Raw genomic sequence first — 21,349 nt, forward strand, 5'->3', positions numbered from 1 at the left:
TCCAGTGTATGATTGACTCCATAGGCATCAATGATCTGTGCTACTTTAGTGGCCTCCCGGTCCAGCACAAACCGTCTTACCTCCACAGGACAAACATGAAGAAATTGGTCTTTTACCACCATTTCAAGTGCTCGAAGGTCCTTGGACCCACTGCTCCTAGTTGGTTCTGAGTCCATCCACTTCATCACTAAAGCTGTCGCATGGTCTACACTGGAGGGCTCAGAACTTTTTATGGTATACCTCTGGAGTAAGCTGGTATTTTTTCATAGTCTCCATCTTGGTCTCGAGGAAGAGAAGCCAACACCTTTAGAGCTTTTTCTTTGAGCCCTGGGGTTAGATATCGGGACCACTGGTCCTCAGGCAGCTGGTACTACCTACAAGCTTTTTTAAACCCCCACAGAAATATGTCCCCATCCTTGTCCATCACAGGAAGCAGTGGATGGGGTTTAAAGCAATTGGAGTTGCTGGACTCACTGCTTGATGGAGATCTCTGTAGCTGGATTCAGGCTAACTTCAGCTAGTACTGTCACTCCTCCCACTTGGCCTGGGTCTGTTGGTATTGCTGAATTAGCTTCAGATGTACCTCATGATCGTTTACGTCGAGTTGCTCCAAAGCCATCCACAGGAGGGGTCCACCCTATGCTGGTTGTTAGTATGGCTGGCATTCACCGCTTAAATCTCTGCAGCAGCACCGCCTGGGCTGGCCTCTCTGTCATCAGGGCTCTGGTAACGGACTGGCTCTATGGCACCTTGCAACAGTTCAGCAATCATTTGGGGCTTCGTTTTGCCCGTAGAGTCAATCTGCCTCTGCGCACAGAGGGTAATAAAGGTGTCTTTGGACTGCTCATAGCCATCATTGCCAAACAAAGAATAGGACAGAAAAAACAAGAGAATGAGGTGGGGTGTTACGGCTATGTGTACAGTTATGTCCTAGAGAAAAATATTTAAAAAAAAACACTGGAGTCTGATTACTCAAAACTTTGTGCAGAATTCTCTCGAGAACCAAGCAACTTTTCAGTGACAGGAATGATTTCTCAAATTTGTGAAGAATTTAATCACAAATTCACAATATCACAGGCCGGGAAGATCACAAGAACCACACACTTTGATCTCTGGAGCGAACAGTTCTCTGCTGCACCCTACCTTCTGGACAATTACATGATTGGCCGATGAATAACGGAGGAGGCCACAGGCTCTTTGTACTAAAAGGCCAGTTATCGGGAAACTAACAGGGAAGCATATGGTATATACACCTCTGGATTCCAATGCATGGAATATACATATATACCTCCGTACAGTCAATGCTAACTCCATGATAACCCTGGACTACTTGCTGCCACCACCAATCATTTATACAGGCCGATTGGACACCCCTTACAGGTAGTGTATGGCTTCGAGGCGTGGTTTACTGAACAAAAGGAACAGAACTATTTTATGTTTAATCCAAAAGGTGGCAGTGTTTATGACAAAAATTCAAAAGATTTTAGAAGGGGGATAAAATAATACAGAATATACAGTTACAGAAAATAAAAAGGATTAACAAGAGAAATTACTACACCGATCAGAGATGATTTAATTTAACTGAAGGAGAGCGCTTCGCTTGGAGCTGTCAATAAACGGGATTCATGCATACACGATGTGCATGTCTCTACAAGAACAAAGATCATAATTCGGCTTGATCTTTTATCAGACCGATTGCCACCCACACACCCTCCCCATGATGACCTCACGTGGGCTGGGTTGTGGGCTGTTCTCAGCCATTCAGGATTTTATGAAATCCCGACTTATGTGATAACTCCTCACTGGATGACCATATAAGTTCAAAACTGATGCCACATTTTTTATCGGGATTTTATCTTTACTTAAAAACCAAACATGTCATAGCTGTTGGTAGTTATATGGCGCCTATGGATATGGGGCCTTTTGCTGGGGGTTATAGTTACGAAAAAATATGTATCTTTTTCCCCGGTTAGCCCAGCACCGAAAATGTATGTTTCATTAATATTGGATTCATACAAATTCCCATATTCTATATTATCTCTCAAAGACATACTGTCTGAGCTCACTTATTGTAACATTTCCCCTGGCAATAACCCAATGTCATCTGAATTCAACATGCATCTCTTGTAGACAAAAGGGCTTCCATTGTCCTGTTTATGTGTAGGCTGCGTGACCATGGCTATTTCTAAAGGGTGTGAGATATTCCCTTTAATTCGCTCAAAACTTAAAAAGCCTTTTCCTGTCTAAACTATTTGTCCAATCTGTACTCTTTATGCACAATATACATCCTCGTTCAGTCACCTAGTCATAAAGAGGACTCCATACATTTTAATTAAGATGGTTCACATCTCTTTGTACACTGCCATTTTACGTAACGGCAGCTTTAGATTGCCATCTCCTATTTCCTCACTGCAAATGGGAGAGGAAGAAGAGGGGTTTAGTATCGAGTCCTCTGTTACGTTTACTGTAAATTGGTGTGAGAGAGAAAAGAGAGAGGGGGGGGGGGGATGTGAGGGACTTCAGAGATTTTTAATATTTTCTATGACAACGGGTATGGGGCATTTTAGCCTATACACAAACATCACATGACGGAACATACGCTTACAATCCTACGGGCCAGGAAAGTGAGAGAAGGTATGGCTTAGGCTTACAACTGCACTCCCCATGCCACTACTGCAACCATCATGGAAGCAGGAGCAACACAACGCTAATCTGAGTGATGGAGGCAGAAAGGATAACCGAGGGCAGCATGTATTATGACTTTAAATGATAAAAGGGAGTCACTTTCCAGTGACAAGTGGAGAGTTGCTTTAACAGGAAACAGCAATAAGCACCTTTGGACACCAACGGAAGCTTAGGTAATCTGTTTCTCAAGCTCTGAATTGATGGTAAGTAAACTTTAAAGTGATGCTCCCCACACTGGCACTGAAAAGTGCCTGTTCATTTGTTTATGTATAGTTACCTCAACCGATGACCTATTTATGTTCTGCTGCCCCTCTGCCAAGACCAGCATTCTAGTCCTCCTGCATTCAAAATGGCCACCGTAGTGGTGGTGTGAACTCTGCTTCTCCTCAGCTATGCAGGCATGGTTCAATCTTATCACTGTGGTGGCTATCTTTTATGCAGGAAACTGAAATGCTGGTTTCATATTCAGTTTTCAGTGCTGGGGTGGAGGATTGCTTTAAACAGTTGACATAATTATCAGTTAAGTGAAAAATATAGCTCCTGCTTGATTCATAGAAGAAGGAAAAGAAGCTATTTGTCATGTGACTATAGGTATGAAAAGCACATATGGGTGGTTGGCAAGGAAAGCCTCATCCACCATATTACACACAGTTAGGATTTGCTATTCTACAGTGCTTAATTGTAGAATTAATGTTCCTAATATAAATACAGATGTAGTAACACGTAACTTACCAGGCAGCCTTTTTTTTAACATAGCCGTATATCACATTATCTGACTAGTTAAGGATTGCTACATGTGTACAGGATCAGAACAGTACAGAAATAGAGCAGAATAACCACCATCAGTACATGATTACAAAATGCAGATCAACCAACAGTACATGCATACATCACCAATAATAGTACATGCATTCAGCAACAGAACCATCTTCAGTACATGAATACAGCAATAAAAACACCATCAGTACATGAATATACTTCACCAGAACCATCATCAGTACATCAATACAGTTCCAGGACAATCATCAGTACATGACTACGTTAGTACAGCGATTAATGGCAATGTCAGGTCAGTTCATTATACATTTGTATAGCATGAACCTTCAACACCCAGTATGTCCTCCTTAATAATGGTAAGGAGATACTGGGAGTTAACAGCTATCAAACAAACACTTACATCCAGGAAACTTATAGGTGTCATCCTTGATTGGAGTAATTTTCTTTGGTGCCCTTAAAAATATAATTGCCATTATAATGTCCCTGAATAAAAATAAATGTCCTATGTAGTGATGAGCGAGTGTACTCGTTGCTCGGGTTTTTCCGAGCATGCTCAGGTGACCCCCGAGTATTTATGACTGCTCGGAGATTTAGTTTTCATCGCGGCAGCTGAATGATTTACAGCTACTAGCCAGGCTGAGTACACGTGGGGATTGCCTGGTTGCTAGGGAATTCCCACAAGCAATCAAGCAGGCTAGTAGGTGTAAATCATTCAGCTGCCAGATGAAAACTAAATCTCCGAGCAGTCATAAATACTCGGAGGTCACCCGAGCGTGCTCGGGAAAACCCGAGCAATGGGTACACTCGCTCATCACTAGTCCTATGCTGTGCCCCTCAATAAATAATCACACTTTATTGTTTTGCTGTCCAAAATATGACTACAATACTGCGTCTCTTTGAACAAGGCCTCCATACTAGCCTTTCTATAAAATGTTGTCTCTACATCATCCACACTGTCCCTATTTCAGTATCCCTCACTACTCTTCCCCTTTTCTATGCTGGGTCTCCTGTTAACAGTTCTTTTATGCTGTATCCTATTCATACTGTCTAGTCTCTATATTGTGCCCACTTACCTCTCAAACTGTCTCCCCACGCTGCTGCCTCTCAATGATATGCACCATATTGCCCAGTTTCTATATCAAGTGCCCACTCCTCACATGTTTTACCCCTCTGCATACAGTCCACTCACAGTCCCCCACGCTGTCTCTCTCGACTCCCCTCACAGTCCCCCACACTGCCACCTTTCTATACTGTCCCCACATACTGTGACATCTGCTCATACTTTTCTCCCAGTACCATCTCATCTGTGTAGTTTCCCTTCACATTGTCATTAGTCTGTTTACTTTACCCTTCACATTTTTATCCCCCCGTTCTGTTCCCTCACACTATTTCCCTTCACCCCCCAATAAATGTCCCCAATATCTTCTGCTCTATTGGAGAACTTACTTTTGCTCGGTCTGCTACTCCTCTGCAAGGCAGGAGTGACACAAGCAGTGTGAACAGGTGACCTCAGTATGCTGCTGCATGCCACCTTCACTTTGGAAGTGCCGCCCATCAGAACTTCATTTACGTCTACAAGATAGGAAGCATTATCACGCGAAATGCGCGTCAGGGCTCTGGCATGCAAGCACTGGCCTGATTCCTCTCCCCGCTATGGGTAAGTGATAGCTCTCCTATGCACTATGAGCGGCACTTTAGTCTCCGGTAGCTATGGGCACTCTTAGCCATATAATCTACTGTATCCACATAGACTGATTATTGACATATATTTGCTGTGGTCTGCCCTCTGGAGGTGGGCTTATACATTTGTTGGGGTGCTCAGTGCTTTTATACACTAATCATGAGCATGAGAGGTTCAGTATCACCAGTGCTGCTTGGTTCCCTTACCCCTTTTATTCTCATCTTGTATTTGGGGCTATTTATGTCCATACTCTCTTTTTTGTGTTAATTATTTAGTAAAGACTATTTGTACAAATTATTATAGTTGTTTATTATGTATATTTTTGTGTGAGCTTTTGCTCCTTTTTGCGCTTTGTAGGATAAGATAAAAGTACAATAGAGTACAGGGAATTGGCCTTTCACCTATTCTTTGAGTCGGCTGTCAGTTTAACAATCAGTTTGGAGAACGGCCAAATGCCGCCCCTAGCATGAGGCAGACAACTGGGCCCCACTGCTGCCGTGACTGGGGCACATGCAACCCTCTCTAGTCACCTGTTTAAGGAAGAGCCGACAGGCATTTTTCATACATGTGTATCGGTTATTTGTTTAAAATATACAAAAAATGCATAATCCAATGTATCATGTGTTATCTCTGCTATTCTAACACATTTTATGCTCCCTCCAGTTGCTTGATCCTCTCACCATTCCTCAATTTCTCCCAAGAGCAAGGTGGGTGCATACTGTGCCAGCTGAGCTTGCAAGAAGTGTGTGCACCAACTTCTCCTCCCTTACTTCCCACAATGCACTTGGCAGATGTGCATTACGAAATAAAGAGGAAAGCAGATTACGGGTGGGAAGAGATAGCAGACAAAGCTGGGATGAGAGAGAAGGGTAGAATAGAAGTGCTAATCTTCTATAAAAAGCAAAGAGGCAAGTAGAAGACATGCGACGAGTGAGGCGGCAATCACAGCAAATGTATCCGGAGGACAGCAGGAAATACAAAAGTGCTGCCGTTATTTTCATCAGCCTACTAGTCTGTAAAATCCTAAAATAATCACTGCTTAAAGGCAAAAACTGGTGTGATGAAGAATCCAGCAGCTCCCTAAGGTGTACGTCACTTTGTGTAGCAAGGATGTTGTTTCACACTGTATACGATCTGACAGTGATAGCAGGCACATAATGACATGCCCTCACTTCCTGTAACCTGTACTGCTTATCTGTATCAATAGATGGATCAGTCTTGACAACAACCAGTGAACAGATAACTGCAGGAGACACTTAGTACCCATAAATATAGAACAATTTTACACCCCGAAAAACATCATTGCCCAAAAATTACATGCACATAATGAAGCAGACACACTTGATGTTTAATATTAAACAATGTTTATTAAAGTTTGGAAACCAGGTATATATATTTATTAGTGTCAAATATTCAGTGCATGCTTTATCTATTTGATTTTATTTTCTGTTCAGATAACAGACGTCTATTAGTAATTGCATACATTTCTTAATTCTAATTAAGGTACTCCCTTTCATAAAGTCATGTGTTCTTAAAAACCCATGTGACTTTACTTGTTTTCTTGTGCAGTTTGTGTGGCTGTTTTCATTTGTGAGTTTTTCAAAGTTTTAGTCACCTTCTGAGAATGTAAATGAATTCTCCCCTGTATGAGTTCTTAGATGTTTAACAAGAGTTTTTTTGTGAAAGTAACATTTCCCGCATTCTGGACATGAAAATGGCTTTTCTCCTGTGTGACTTCTCTGATGTGTAACAAGACTTGATTTATGCCTAAAATCTTTCCCACACATTGAACATGAAAAAGGCTTCTCACCTGTATGAGTTATTTGATGTCTAACATAATCTATTTTCCGGTTGAAACATTTTCCACATTCTAAACATGAAAATGGCTTCTCTCCTGTGTGAATTCTCAGATGCGCAAGCAAACATGCTTTCTGGTTAAAATATTTCCCACATTCTGAACAAGAATATGGCTTTTCCCCTGTGTGGATTCTTTGATGTCTAATAGCAACCGATTTCTGGCTAAAGCATTTCCCACATTCTAAACATGAATATGGCTTCTCCCCAGTGTGAGTTCTCTGATGTGTAACAAGATATGATTCCTGCTTAAAACATTTCCCACATTCTGAACATGAAAATGGCTTCTCTCCTGTGTGACTTCTTTGATGTCTAATATGTTCTGATATCTGGTTAAAACATTTCCCACATTCTGAACATGAAAATGGCATCTCTCCTGTGTGACTTCTTTGATGTTTAATGTAATCTGATTTTTGGTTATAACACTTCCCACAATATGAACATGAATATGGCTTCTTCCCAGTGTGAATTCTCTCATGTATAACAAGACTTGATTTCTGCTGAAAATATTTCCCGCACTCTGAACATGAATATGGCTTCTCCCCTGTGTGACTTCTTTGATGTCTAACAAGATCTGATTTCTGTTTAAAACATTTCCCACATTCTGAACATGCATAAGGCTTCTCTCCTGAGTGAATTCTCTCATGAATAACAAGACTTGATTTATGCTTAAAATATTTCCCACATTGTGAACAATTAAATGGCTTTTCCCCTGTGTGTGTTCTTTGATGTCGAACAAAGACTGACTTTATAAAAAAATACTTCCCACATTCTGAACATGAATATGCCTTCTTTACTGTGGGATCTCTTTGATTTTTAACAACCTTTCTATGACTTTCATTTTTATTAAAAGTTTGTGATAAATCAGAAGATAGAACTTGTTTATAAGGGTCTGTTGTTAGATCCTTGTTGAGCAGAGCAGAGGGTGGATTTGGTATGGTGGAATGCTCTTCATAAGTATCTTGTGTTAAACGAATATCATCTGTTTTAAATTCTGAAGATGTCATACGTTCCTCTGATCTCAAATCATAATCATCTGTCAAGAATGAAAAATAATTATTTCTGAACATCTTGAAAATAATTATTTATATAATTTCTAAAAATCTTCATATAGAAATTGAAAGATTAATTATCATTGACTGAGACAGTCAACAAAACCATTGATGCTTATCAGTAGAGCTTGGAGTTTATGGTTAGCCATTGGGCTGTTTTCTAACAATTTTTTAATTCTGTATTGAAGTCAGTATATCCATAGGCCATTCCAGTAATGACTCTCTGGTTCTCCCCTCCAATCTTTGTGCAATTGGTTGCAGTGATGACTAGCCATATATAACATGTAACAGATGGATCGTGTGTTCTATACCATAAGGCCAGTGATGGGCTGCAGTGCTCACATGTAGTATAAGGAACGTTACCATGGCGTTGGAGAGCTGAAACATCTGAGAAATGTGAGATTTAAATAAACTTTCTCTCGCTTTTATATCACATGAAACCCCCCTGCCCCCGGAGGGGATAGGCAGAATGGACAACAAGATGTCTGAAAACTGTAAGCCCCCACAATAAAAAAAAAAAAAAAAAGACATGTAAGTGAATCCTCTAGGTACTGCTAAATGAATGTTCACAGAAGATAAACAATAGGTAAAAAAACATCCCAATCAACAATGTGGGATGTCATATAGTGGTAATAATCTTGGCTAAAGAAGCTTTATTTTGAAGAAATACAGAAAAACAAATTATGGTTCTGTATTCTTTCTTGCAAACTCAAAATGCTGTAAACTTCAGAACAAGGAATTAAGGACATCACATGGTCTTTTTCTCCAATTTCAGGGTCACAAAACACGCCAAAAAACAATTAAAGGGACCTGTCAACTTAATCTATAAGACACCTCTCCATTACTAACCCCATAGTCATGTTTTAAATAAACACACAGCAAGAATAAAGTCCTTTATTTGAAATAATACAAAATACACTGTTTCACATATAAAAAACAAACAAACAAAAAAAAACCAGTTATACTCACCTTACACCCATTCCATTTAAGCCCTTTTCCCCTGTAAAAAAAAAACAGAAAAAAAAAAATGTGTACTCACCTTATGCCCATTCCATTGAAGCCCTTGTCTCTGGTAAAAATAATAAACTACTATATCCCTCACCTGTCCGATAACTGCTGCACAACCTGGACGGTGCATTTCTCGCAGTGATCTCATTGAGGTCACCGCAGTTCATTGTGCCGCACATAGTGAAGTGTGGGAAAGCAGCTACAATGACCGGCGGTGAACTCTATGATGTCCCTACTCATCACTGTAGCTGCGTTCATAGCACCTCATTGTATCCTGCACTTCAGCCTGGACGGTCACATCTTAGCACCGTCCAAGTTGTGAAAGTTATCACTGAGATGGATTATGGCATGGTATATGGTTGTTAAGGGTGTGAGGGCTTCAATGGAATGGGGTCAAGGTGAGTATAACTGTTTGTTTTTAAATAAATGTGTTAAAAATTGGTTTTTTTTTGCATTATTTCAAATAAAGGACCTTGTTCTTGCTGTGTGTTTATTTACAATATGATTTTGGAGCTAGTAATGGATAGACGCCTTATAGACGCCTCTCCATTCCTAACTCCTGGGCTTGATGTCACCTGACAATACAAAGGTACCATCAACCCCCCAACCCAAATTACCCCACTTGCCAAAGCCACAGGGCAACTGGAAAGAGCGAGGCTAAGCGCCAGATTTGGTACATCTTATTGATGCGCCATTTCTGGGGCGGCAACATTATCACTGACCCCTGTAAAGGCTATTAATATCAATCCTTCACTGGTTTGAATTTACAGGAGGGTCCTAAATCATTTTTTTTCCGGGGTTCTCAGTAAATTCACCAGGAGAGGGTAAACAAACAGCTGTGAGTTGTTATTAATAGCCTGGGAACCTTATGAGGTATTGTACAGGTTAATCATTCCTCAGCTGTGGGCTTTCCCTTTGCTGGTTATGAAAACTGCAAGGGAGCCCACACTTTTAATTTATTTATTTTACACAGCTGCGGCTAGGTACAACTCCCATCCTGGTCTCCTGGTCACACTTAGATCAGCAAGAGCAGAAGACAATGATGACAGCTGCCTTCAGCCGCTGGCCAGCGCCAGTGAACATCGCGAACTGTACCACTTGCTCCCAGGTGCCGATATGTGGCACACTGATGACACACAGATGTCATCTGTGTGCACATGTGCAGCATGCATTTTGTCCATTCTGCGCAAAACAAATTGACATGTCTGCGGGTTTTCACACAGACTCACGGTCCATTTGAAAAACCTGATAAGTGCACCCCGCCATTGAATACCATGGGTGTGTGTACGTCCGCATTTGCGGTCCTTAAAAAGGGACGTACAAAAAAGGCCAAAAAAAAAAGCTCACCTCTGTTCTATATTCACCAACTTATATGACTAATCACCATGGTAACTCATAATATAGCAGAAATCTGTACCATATGTGAAAAAGGACCAACAAGACCTATCATCAGGATAGACAAACACCAGAAAAGGAAAGAGATGACAACTGGTCACACAAAATATATAGAAACAATATAAACTTTATTAGTAATATTCTACAATATTAAAACCAGGTGGAAGGAGGGAAGGTAGTAGCAGCACAAAAAACACTGTTGAAAGATTAACAGAAAGCGCGCCACCAGGACCTACAGTCCTCCAAGTTTGAAAATTATGAGTGTATACAAGTAGAAAAAATAAGCAAAAATAGAAAAAACATAATAAAAAACTAAGCAAACCACAACATAATAATACATAGATCTTACAGCGGGGGAGAACCGAGCAGTCAGCAACAATTCACAATATATGAAATAGGCAAACAGACAAAAGTCGCTATAATGCTATCACATATGTGTGCCATAACCTATCAAATGGACATAATAAACGCTGCTGCAGCAAGGTACCCACCGCACGGAGGACTGAAGTACTGGAGACGCGCTTCCACCCCAACGCACGTTTCGGCGATCACACCTTCATCAGGGGGCATAGAAAGTGTGTGCACATGGGTTTAAAAAGCACCCGAACAGGAAATGTGCGGGTGTAACGACCAAAAGTGCCCGTGCGGCAACGTAGGAATGAGGAATAGCGGCCGCGTGTGCAGGAAGTGGAGGGGCGTGGCTACCGAAGTGATAGCGCGGCACCATGGAAACCACAACGCCGGCAGCGTCCGAAAATAGCCGAAGGAAGCCGAGGATCACCGGGGCCCCAGGTGATCCACAGCAACCAAAGGCCATCACGGAAGCGCGCCGGCGCATAGGAACCATACGGGCAGCGCTATCGCACTAACACCCAAAAATAAACACAATTGCCTCAACTGCTACAGCAAAAAGCCGTGCCAAAAAATAACGCAGTGGACCTGAATACATAGAGATTGTAGCAATTGTTAATAGGGATCACCGTAATGGGATCTACCTTTTACAAAACTAGCAGACGCAGCCCCAAAAGGGAAAGAGTATCTAAATATGTCACAGAAGCCACCAGGTAACATATTCAAAAAAGGGGGCATAATTTAAGCAAATAATAGCCACAATTAGACATATACAAAACATATCTACGTCACCTACAGTCCTATATAGATTAATACAGAGGACTTATATCACAATCTCTACATTAAGGCCTCAATAAAATGAAAATAACATATGTAACAAAGTTTATACAAATGCAATGAATATGATTATAGATACAAAACTTGATTAATTATAGCCACAGTCCATTTATCAGTGTCCACAGTCCATTTATCATTTGTCCCTACTGAATCCTTTTTCAGATTGTTGTCACGTCCAAGATAGAAACAGACGATGTCCCCTTCATAGCGTTGCAGAACAAGGATTCAAACGAGCCACAGAGCACTACCAGGTCGACATGTGCTAAAAATAATTAAGGTAAGTTAAAAACAGAAAATAAAAACAAAGGCAACAACAGCGTAGAAGTGTTGGCACTACAGAAACAATCTTAGGGATGTCTTAGTGCACAGTCACTATACTGGTGAAAGGATGACCACCTTCCTGGACAGTATGGCGGTTCGGGTGGGGTGTGTTCCGTGTGGCCGCTGTGTCGCATGCCCGAACATTGAGAGAATTGGCGTATTTTCCAACTGTGATAGATCACGTGAATTTAAAATCAAGAAAAAAATCACATGTACCAGCACTAATGTGATCTATGTTGTCACATGTCCATGCGACAAAATGTATGTTGGAATGACCACCCGCCAGCTCAAAACACGCATTCGTGAACATGTTCTGGGCATCGGCGCAGTGACCACTGTGGAAGATGCATCCACCCTCAAAACAATACCACGCCACTTTAAGATCTTTCATGACTGCAATCCTGGCCTTCTCAGGGCGAGAGGGATTGACTTGCTTGACGTTGGGATCCGTGGGGGTGGTGCCTTCCAGAGGCTGGCCCGTGTTGAGTCGAGGTGGATCAGGACTCTGGGCACGGTGCAGCCGGCTGGCCTTAACGACAATATTAGCTATGCCCCCTTTCTTTAATATTTAATATTAAATGCCCTGTTTGAATATTCATCCCTCAGGTTCATCTTTGGTTGTTGGCCTTGTTTCTGTAGTGCCAACACTTCTACGCTGTTGTTGCCTTTGTTTTTATTTTCTGTTTTTAACTTACCTTAATTATTTTTAGCACATGTCGACCTGGTAGTGCTCTGTGGCTCGTTTGAATCCTTGTTCTGCAACGCTATGAAGGGGACATCGTCTGTTTCTATCGTGGACGTGACAACAATCTGAAAAAGGATTCAGTAGGGACAAATGATAAATGGACTGTGGACACTGATAAATGGACTGTGGCTATAATTAATCAAGTTTTGTATCTATAATCATATTCATTGCATTTGTATAAACTTTGTTACATATGTTATTTTCATTTTATTGAGGCCTTAATGTAGAGATTGTGATATAAGTCCTCTGTATTAATCTATATAGGACTGTAGGTGACGTAAATATGTTTTGTATATGTCTAATTGTGGCTATTATTTGCTTAAATTATGCCCCCTTTTTTGAATATGTTACCTGGTGGCTTCTGTGACATATTTAGATACTCTTTCCCTTTTGGGGCTGCGTCTGCTAGTTTTGTAAAAGGTAGATCCCATTACGGTGATCCCTATTAACAATTGCTACAATCTCTATGTATTCAGGTCCACTGCGTTATTTTTTGGCACGGCTTTTTGCTGTAGCAGTTGAGGCAATTGTGTTTATTTTTGGGTGTTAGTGCGATAGCGCTGCCCGTATGGTTCCTATGCGCCGGCGCGCTTCCGTGATGGCCTTTGGTTGCTGTGGATCACCTGGGGCCCCGGTGATCCTCGGCTTCCTTCGGCTTTTTTCGGACGCTGCCGGCGTTGTGGTTTCCATGGTGCCGCGCTATCACTTCGGTAGCCACGCCCCTCCACTTCCTGCACACGCGGCCGCTATTCCTCATTCCTACGTTGCCGCACAGGCACTTTTGGTCGTTACACCCGCACATTTCCTGTTCGGGTGCTTTTTAAACCCATGTGCACACACTTTCTATGCCCCCTGATGAAGGTGTGATCGCCGAAACGTGCGTTGGGGTGGAAGCGCGTCTCCAGTACTTCAGTCCTCCGTGCGGTGGGTACCTTGCTGCAGCAGCGTTTATTATGTCCATTTGATAGGTTATGGCACACATATGTGATAGCATTATAGCGACTTTTGTCTGTTTGCCTATTTCATATATTGTGAATTGTTGCTGACTGCTCGGTTCTCCCCCGCTGTAAGATCTATGTATTATTATGTTGTGGTTTGCTTAGTTTTTTATTATGTTTTTTTCTATTTTTGCTTATTTTTTCTACTTGTATACACTCATAATTTTCAAACTTGGAGGACTGTAGGTCCTGGTGGCGCGCTTTCTGTTAATCTTTCAACAGTGTTTTTTGTGCTGCTACTACCTTCCCTCCTTCCACCTGGTTTTAATATTGTAGAATATTACTAATAAAGTTTATATTGTTTCTATATATTTTGTGTGACCAGTTGTCATCTCTTTCCTTTTCTGGTGTCTGTTCTATATTCGTGGAGTTTGTCTTATGAACTACTTGCTGCGGGTCCTTCCACAACATTTTTAAAAGATTAAAATCAGGACTTGTTCATTCCAAAAGTTTATTCTTCTTAATCTTTAGCCATTCTTTTGTAGAATGTCGCGTGCTTTGGTGTTACTGTGTCTCTTGGGGGTCATGTTTAACACAGAACTTTCCTTTTTTCCCTATATCCAATCACTCACTTGCTCATGTTACCTGCATCTTAATAACATCCTAGAATCCGACCTTCTCTCACTGAAAATGTAAAAACTCTTGCTGTCGCTCTTATTCATTCCTGTCTGGACTTCTGGAACTCTATACTGATCAGTCTCCCTCTAACCAAACTTTCTCCTCTCCAATCGTTTTTGAATGCAGCATCCAGGGTCACATTTCTGTGCAGCCGCTTCATCAATGCCTTCACCCTGTGCCAGTCATTACACTGGTTACCCATACACTACAGAATACAATGTAAACGTATCTCTCTCACTCACAAAAGTTCTACATGGTTCTACACCACCCTACAACTACTCCCTTGTCTCTATCCATCATCCCACCTGTGCTCTCCGCTCCACATTTGAACCAAGACTTAACATGCTACATATTCCGAACCTCCCAATTCTCCAAGACTTCTCTCGTGTTGTGCAAGTTTTCTGCAATGCATTACCCTGGACAATCCGACTAATACCTAGTCCCCACATTTTTAAGCCTGCTTTAAAAAACACATCTCTTTAGACAGGCCTATCACTTCACTAATCTAACTCTCCCCTGTTCCTTCTTCCTAAATTTTCCTCAGAATCTGCTCCCTTCTACTCATCTGTCTCCACATCCTCCAGGCTCCAATAGCACACGGTAACTACAATTACACAGATCCTGGCTAATGACAAAATCATGCAGCTTATTTGAAATGCCCTATTTATCATAAAGATGGTTGGACTGTACATAAAACACGTTCTACCTATTCTTTCCCCCCATTCCATTTCCTTATAGATTGTAGTTTGCGAGCTGGAATCCAACTCCTCCTGCAACTGGTGAATTACTTGTTGCTTTGTATTGTTTTTAATGTCGGTACATTTTCTTGCTAAATTGTAAAGTGCTGCGGAATATGTTGCCACTATACAAATAAAATTATTATTATTGTGTTGCTGCACGACCCACATTTTCTTAACATTCAGCTCCTAAAGAGGTGTCCTGACATTTTTCTTTAGCATTTAGAATTCATTGTTCCATCAATATTGGCAACCTGTCCTGGCCCAGATGCAGAAAAACAGAGCGAAACCTCGATACCATGATGTTTCACAGATGCTATGAGGATTTTATCCTGTACCACAGGTTTTTTTCTCCAATCATCGTGATAATCATTTAAATAAAAATAAAATTTTTTGATATTATCTGTCTACAAAACATTGTTCCAATAGTCTTCTGGCTTGTCCAGGTGATCTCTACCAAACTGCAGAGGGATGGCAAGATTCTTTTGTTGAGCAGCGGCCTCATTGCAACACTTCCATACATAACATTATTGTTCCGTGTCCTAATAATGGTGAAGCATTAGCTAATGTGACAGAGGCCTTTAGTTGCTCAGAGAGTAACAGAGTGGGAGAGTAATAATAGTCTTCAATTTCTGCCATTTGTACACAATCTGTCTGACTGTTTATCGGTGGAGTCCAAACTCTTTAATTTTTTAACCTTTTCCATCTTGATGAGCATCAATAACTTTTCTTCTGAGGTCCTCAGTAGTGATGAGAGAACATACCGGGAAAAGGCGTTATCAGAGCATGTTTGTGTGCTAACCGAGTGTCTTCGGTGTGCTTGAAAAGTCCCCGTGGCTGCATGTCTCGTGACTGTTCAACAGCCTCAACACATGCAGAGATTGCCTGTTTATTAGGAATTCCCTGCATGTGTTGTGGCTGTCTAACAGCCACGAGACATGCAGCCCCAGGGACTTGAACACAGAATTTGAGCACGCTGAAGACTCTCGGTTAGCACATGAGCATGCTTGGATAGCGCTTTATCCAAGCATGTTTGCTCATCACTAGTCCTCAGAAATCATCTTTGTTCGTGCCATGGCATACATCAAGAACAATGTGTTGTGAAAAATCATACTTTGATAGATCTCCGTTATTTATAAAAAATAGTTTGATCTTGATAGATTTTCATGCCATAGATTAAGAACACCAGCCATCTGATATTGAATCATTTTTCTCATTTAAAAAAATGACAATGTCTAATATTTTTGAATTGGTTCTGTTTATCTACTTTTAGGGCTTACGTGAAAATCTTAAGTAGTTTTAGGTAAAATTTGTGCAGAAGTATGGACAATTTTGAAAGGTTCACAAGCTTTCAAGCACCACTGTGTTGGAAGAAAACACAAAATCAAACCTGACAGACAACAGAACATAAAGAAAATAAAAAATGTAGCAGCCAGTGACTGAGGAAAATCTGTGCATTTAATGGTCACTACTCACCTGTGTGGTCATATGTACGAATCTCCTCTTTATATCGCTCATCACCCCTCACATATGTCTCTATAACATTAATATGGGTCAGATCTTCACCCTGAAATAAATATTGTAAAAGTCACAGACAGATGGAGAAGTCACATCTATGATCAGCTCTAATCCTGCCATCTCCATCGTTCACATTACACAAGTATAAAACATATAATACTGGTGGATAAAACAAGACTGAGCACAAGACCTTCACAGCCGTCTACACATCATAGGGGAGATCTCATGACACCTTCTCTCCATCTACCTGATGATCCTGAGGAACATTGGGATCTTCTTGTTTACAGTCCTGTGTAAGAAGAGGACAGGGACATCTCTCTGGTGTTGTCCTCTTACTGGATAGAACTGGAGGAAACACATACAGGGACTGAATTAATTCTTTACATACAGATAATTATAGGCCGTGTGTATTTAGTCCTGTCTATTACCTGGTGATGTGAGGGGCTGGGGAACCTCCATCATGACCTCCTTGTACAGATCTTTGTGTCCTTCTAAATACTCTCTCTCCTCCATGGAAAAATACTGTAGCCTTCTCTTCTACAACAAAATACATTGATTCTTTACTTTGTTCACACAAATATTCCAGCAATGAGCAAATCTTTTGAAATTCAAATTTGCCAACTTTGCTGAATTGTCAAAAGTCAGAGGGAAACCTTAACCTGGGCATTGAATCAATGACACTACTGGAGCCAAAATGAATACTTATACGCTGAAGAGCAAAAGGGTAACAATGTTTTGAACTTTTGACTTTCAGGCTCCATATCTCACCATCCTCTACTGCTTCTAACATGAGACTACCATCATTTTATAGAGGATCATCTTGGCTATCTCATACATAAATTTGTCTTGCAACTATGTAGCATATGATTAGTTATTCAGATACTTGTCATGTCACTGCATGGTTATGGTTTTGCTCCTGGTGGTGGAAAAAAAAATCTTTTTCTTCCTGTATACTACAAAATACAACATGTTCTCACATTGCCTAATAGCGCAGTGTATTATTAGGTTGATTCCCAAGTGAAAGGTCACTGGTACGAATCGAAGAGCAGCCATAAAGAAGATTTCCCAAGAAAAGAGAAAAAGCATCATTCAGCTCATCAATAGCGGTCTCTTGGCCAAGAAAATTGCCAAACTGCATCATGTGAGTGCCCTGACAGTTCGAAGAATATGAAATGAAATCCAAAAGCCAAAAGGTGTCAGAATCAACAAGTTGGTCTTCACAAGGTCTATTAGTTTTGGCGCGACAAACACAGCAGTGGAGGTGGCTCGTATGCTTCGTAATAGTGAGATCACAGACGTCCATCAAAGCACCATACATTACACAATTCTGGAATGGTGGCCCATGAAAAGGTGAAGAAACCTTCACATCAATATCATGCAATAAATAAGGAATACGGTGGTTCAGAGCCCGCGCTGCCCGAGGTTCAAAGGTACAGTCATACACAAAGGTGAAGCATAAATCCAGTTTATTGTGTCAACGTCTTTGAAAGTTTTCAAACCTCTTTATCTGACCAAACCACAATTTTCAACTTCAACACCGTCATAAAATATGTCGGATTGAGTTTGCCAAAAAGTCTGAAAAGTAGAAACAGGTGATTTGGTGCAATGAGACAAAAGTCAATAGACTAGGCTATGATGGGTGCAAATGGGTCTGGAAGAAATAAGGGAAAAAGGGGCGAACAAATTGAAAAATTGAGGGAACTGTCAAGTTCGGTGGAGGAAACCTGATGGTATGGAGTTGTTTCACAGCCAAAGGCGTTGAATATTTGACTAAGATCTATGGTGGTCTCAATGCTGAGCTATATGTGAGCATCCTACAAGGTGATTTACTTCGTACACTCAAGTACTATGGGTATGAAATGGACAACATTGTGTTCCAGCACACTTGTGGGTAGAGCTGAAGGAAAAACTGAATACATACTCAAGTGAGTCGACAAGTACGTACAAACGTTGGTAACGTGTAGAAGAGACCTGAGATCAAATTTCGGTCGAGACATGGTTGAATTAGATCAGAGTTTGGCTAGAAAAACTCAGGCAGTGTTGAAAGCGAAAAGGTGGATATACAAAATGATAAAAATTAAAATATAGATTTTTAGTAACAATACTAATACTAATTAGCAATGCAATGACATAACAAGCATCTACAAAACTAATCATATGCTAAATAGTTGTAAGTCAAATTTATGTATGAGATAGCCAAGATGATTGTCTATAAAATTATGGCAGTCTCACGTTCAAAGCAGTAGTGGATGGTGAGATATGGAGCCTGAAAGTCAGAAGTCAAAACATTGTTACCCTTTTGTTCATCACTCTACATGTGTTGGTCGCACGTAAAAAAAGTGAACAATCATGAAACCACTAACGATAATTCAATCCTGCTCACTTATACGCTGACATATAATGGGCCACGGCTTAGCTCTGATCGCTGCCATTAGAGGCGGATGGAGGCTGTGTAGAACTTAAGGTCAGATACACCTGCACCATACATAGACCATGCCAGTACATCCGATGTCGGGAAGGGGTTAATCTAACACTGAACTCCAGCACACAGTGATGTATTATTTATTGTGTAGTTAGTACAGATGGGCGGCCCCTCGGCCTGCTCACCTCTGTCCCCACCAGTATTCCCACTCCTCTGTGGCACGAGCCTCCTGCTGTCCGTCTCACCGACCCTGATCCAGACACGAGCTCTCCTCAGGACAACAGATCACAGCTCAGCAGCCAGCCTGCAGCAACACACAATACATAGCTGGGAGTGTATTGTTCTGTGCGCACAGGACCTGTGCTGAGGTCACACGAGGGGAGGAGTCAGGGGTCACATGATCAGGGGCCTCAGTGTATGCAGGACTCTGCTGTGCTGGTTGTCATGGTGCTGGATGAGGGGAAGTTTATGTGTGGGGTCAGGAGGGGTTTACAGGGTGGATGTAGCAGAGCTGCGTGTGTACGAGGTGTACGGAGCAGAGCCGCGTTTGTACGGAGTGGAGCCGCGTGTGTGTACGAGGTGTATGGAGCAGAGCCGTGTGTGTACGAGGTGTACGGAGCAGAGCCGTGTGTGTACGAGGTGTGCGGAGCAGAGCCGTGTGTGTACGAGGTGTACGGAGCGGAGCCGTGTGTGTACGAGGTGTACGGAGCAGAGCCGTGTGTGTACGAGGTGTATGGAGCAGAGCCGTGTGTGTACGAGGTGTACGGAGCGGAGCCGTGTGTGTACAAGGTGTGCGGAGCCGAGTGTGTACGGAGAACAGCCGCGTGTTTACGATGTGTATGGAGCGGAGCCATGTGTGTACGAGGTGTACAGAGCGGAGCCACCTGTGTATGAGGTGTACGGAGCAGAGCCGTGTGTGTACAAGGTGTACGGAGCAGAGCCGAGTGTGTACGGAGAACAGCCGCGTGTTTACGAGGTGTATGGAGCGGAGCCGTGTGTGTACGAGGTGTAAGGAGCGGAGCCGCGTGTTTACGAGGTGTATGGAGCGGAGCCATGTGTGTACGAGGTGTATGGAGCGGAGCCGTGTGTATATGAGGTGTACAGAGCGGAGCCACCTGTGTATGAGGTGTACGGAGCGGAGCCGTGTGTGTACGAGGTGTATGGAGCGGAGCCGTGTGTATATGAGGTGTACAGAGCGGAGCCACCTGTGTATGAGGTGTACGGAGCAGAGCCGTGTGTGTATGAGGTGTACGGAGCGGAGCCGTGTGTGTACGAGGTGTAAGGAGCGGAGCCGTGTGTTTACGAGGTGTATGGAGCGGAGCCGTGTGTATATGAGGTGTACAGAGCGGAGCCACCTGTGTATGAGGTGTACGGAGCGGAGCCGTGTGTGTACGAGGTGTATGGAGCGGAGCCGTGTGTATATGAGGTGTACAGAGCGGAGCCACCTGTGTATGAGGTGTACGGAGCGGAGCCGTGTGTGTACGAGGTGTAAGGAGCGGAGCTGTGTGTGTACGAGGTGTATGGAGCAGAGCCGCGTGTACGAGGTGTATGGAGCGGAGCCGTGTGTATATGAGGTGTACAGAGCGGAGCCACCTGTGTATGAGGTGTACGGAGCGGAGCCGTGTGTGTACGAGGTGTATGGAGCGGAGCCGTGTGTATATGAGGTGTACAGAGCGGAGCCACCTGTGTATGAGGTGTACGGAGCAGAGCCGTGTGTGTATGAGGTGTACGGAGCGGAGCCGTGTGTGTACGAGGTGTAAGGAGCGGAGCCGCGTGTTTACGAGGTGTATGGAGCGGAGCCATGTGTGTACGAGGTGTATGGAGCGGAGCCGTGTGTATATGAGGTGTACAGAGCGGAGCCACCTGTGTATGAGGTGTACGGAGCGGAGCCGTGTGTGTATGGAGCGGAGCCGTGTGTATATGAGGTGTACAGAGCGGAGCCACCTGTGTATGAGGTGTACGGAGCGGAGCCGTGTGTGTACGAGGTGTAAGGAGCGGAGCTGTGTGTGTACGAGGTGTACGGAGCGGAGCCGAGTGTGTACGGAGAACAGCCGCGTGTTTACGAGGTGTATGGAGCGGAGCCATGTGTGTACGAGGTGTATGGAGCAGAGCTGTGGGTGTACGAGGTGTACGGAACGGAGCCGCGTGTGTACGAGGTGAGCGGAGCAGAGCATGTACTGTATGTTTAGAGAGCAAAGCCATGTGTTTATGATGTGTATGGAATGGAGTGGAGCCGAATGCATGTATGATGTGTATGGAGCTGACCTGTGTATTTATGATAGTGCTGTGTGTACAGTTTATATACAGTTAGGTCCATATATATTTGAACAGAGACATTTTTCTAATTTTG

At 42.5% G+C, this 21,349-nt stretch overlaps 1 protein-coding gene across 1 annotated transcript in view; it reads right to left on the reverse strand.

Moving 5' to 3' along the window:
* LOC143768192 (uncharacterized) overlaps positions 1–19,345 on the reverse strand; it is a 49,281-nt gene extending 29,936 nt beyond the window's left edge. The window contains exons 1-6 of the mRNA XM_077256883.1: positions 19,185–19,345; positions 17,006–17,114; positions 16,825–16,922; positions 16,536–16,626; positions 6,759–8,033; positions 4,909–5,034 (exon numbers count right to left, since the gene is read on the reverse strand). Coding sequence (XP_077112998.1) covers positions 4,909–5,034; positions 6,759–8,033; positions 16,536–16,626; positions 16,825–16,922; positions 17,006–17,090 — 1,675 coding nt within the window. The 5' untranslated portion in view covers positions 17,091–17,114; positions 19,185–19,345. The remainder of the gene's footprint in view (positions 1–4,908; positions 5,035–6,758; positions 8,034–16,535; positions 16,627–16,824; positions 16,923–17,005; positions 17,115–19,184) is intronic.
* Positions 19,346–21,349: the final 2,004 nt, after the last annotated feature.

Source organism: Ranitomeya variabilis, chromosome 4, assembly GCF_051348905.1.
Source record: "Ranitomeya variabilis isolate aRanVar5 chromosome 4, aRanVar5.hap1, whole genome shotgun sequence".
NCBI classification, from domain to species: domain Eukaryota; kingdom Metazoa; phylum Chordata; class Amphibia; order Anura; family Dendrobatidae; genus Ranitomeya; species Ranitomeya variabilis.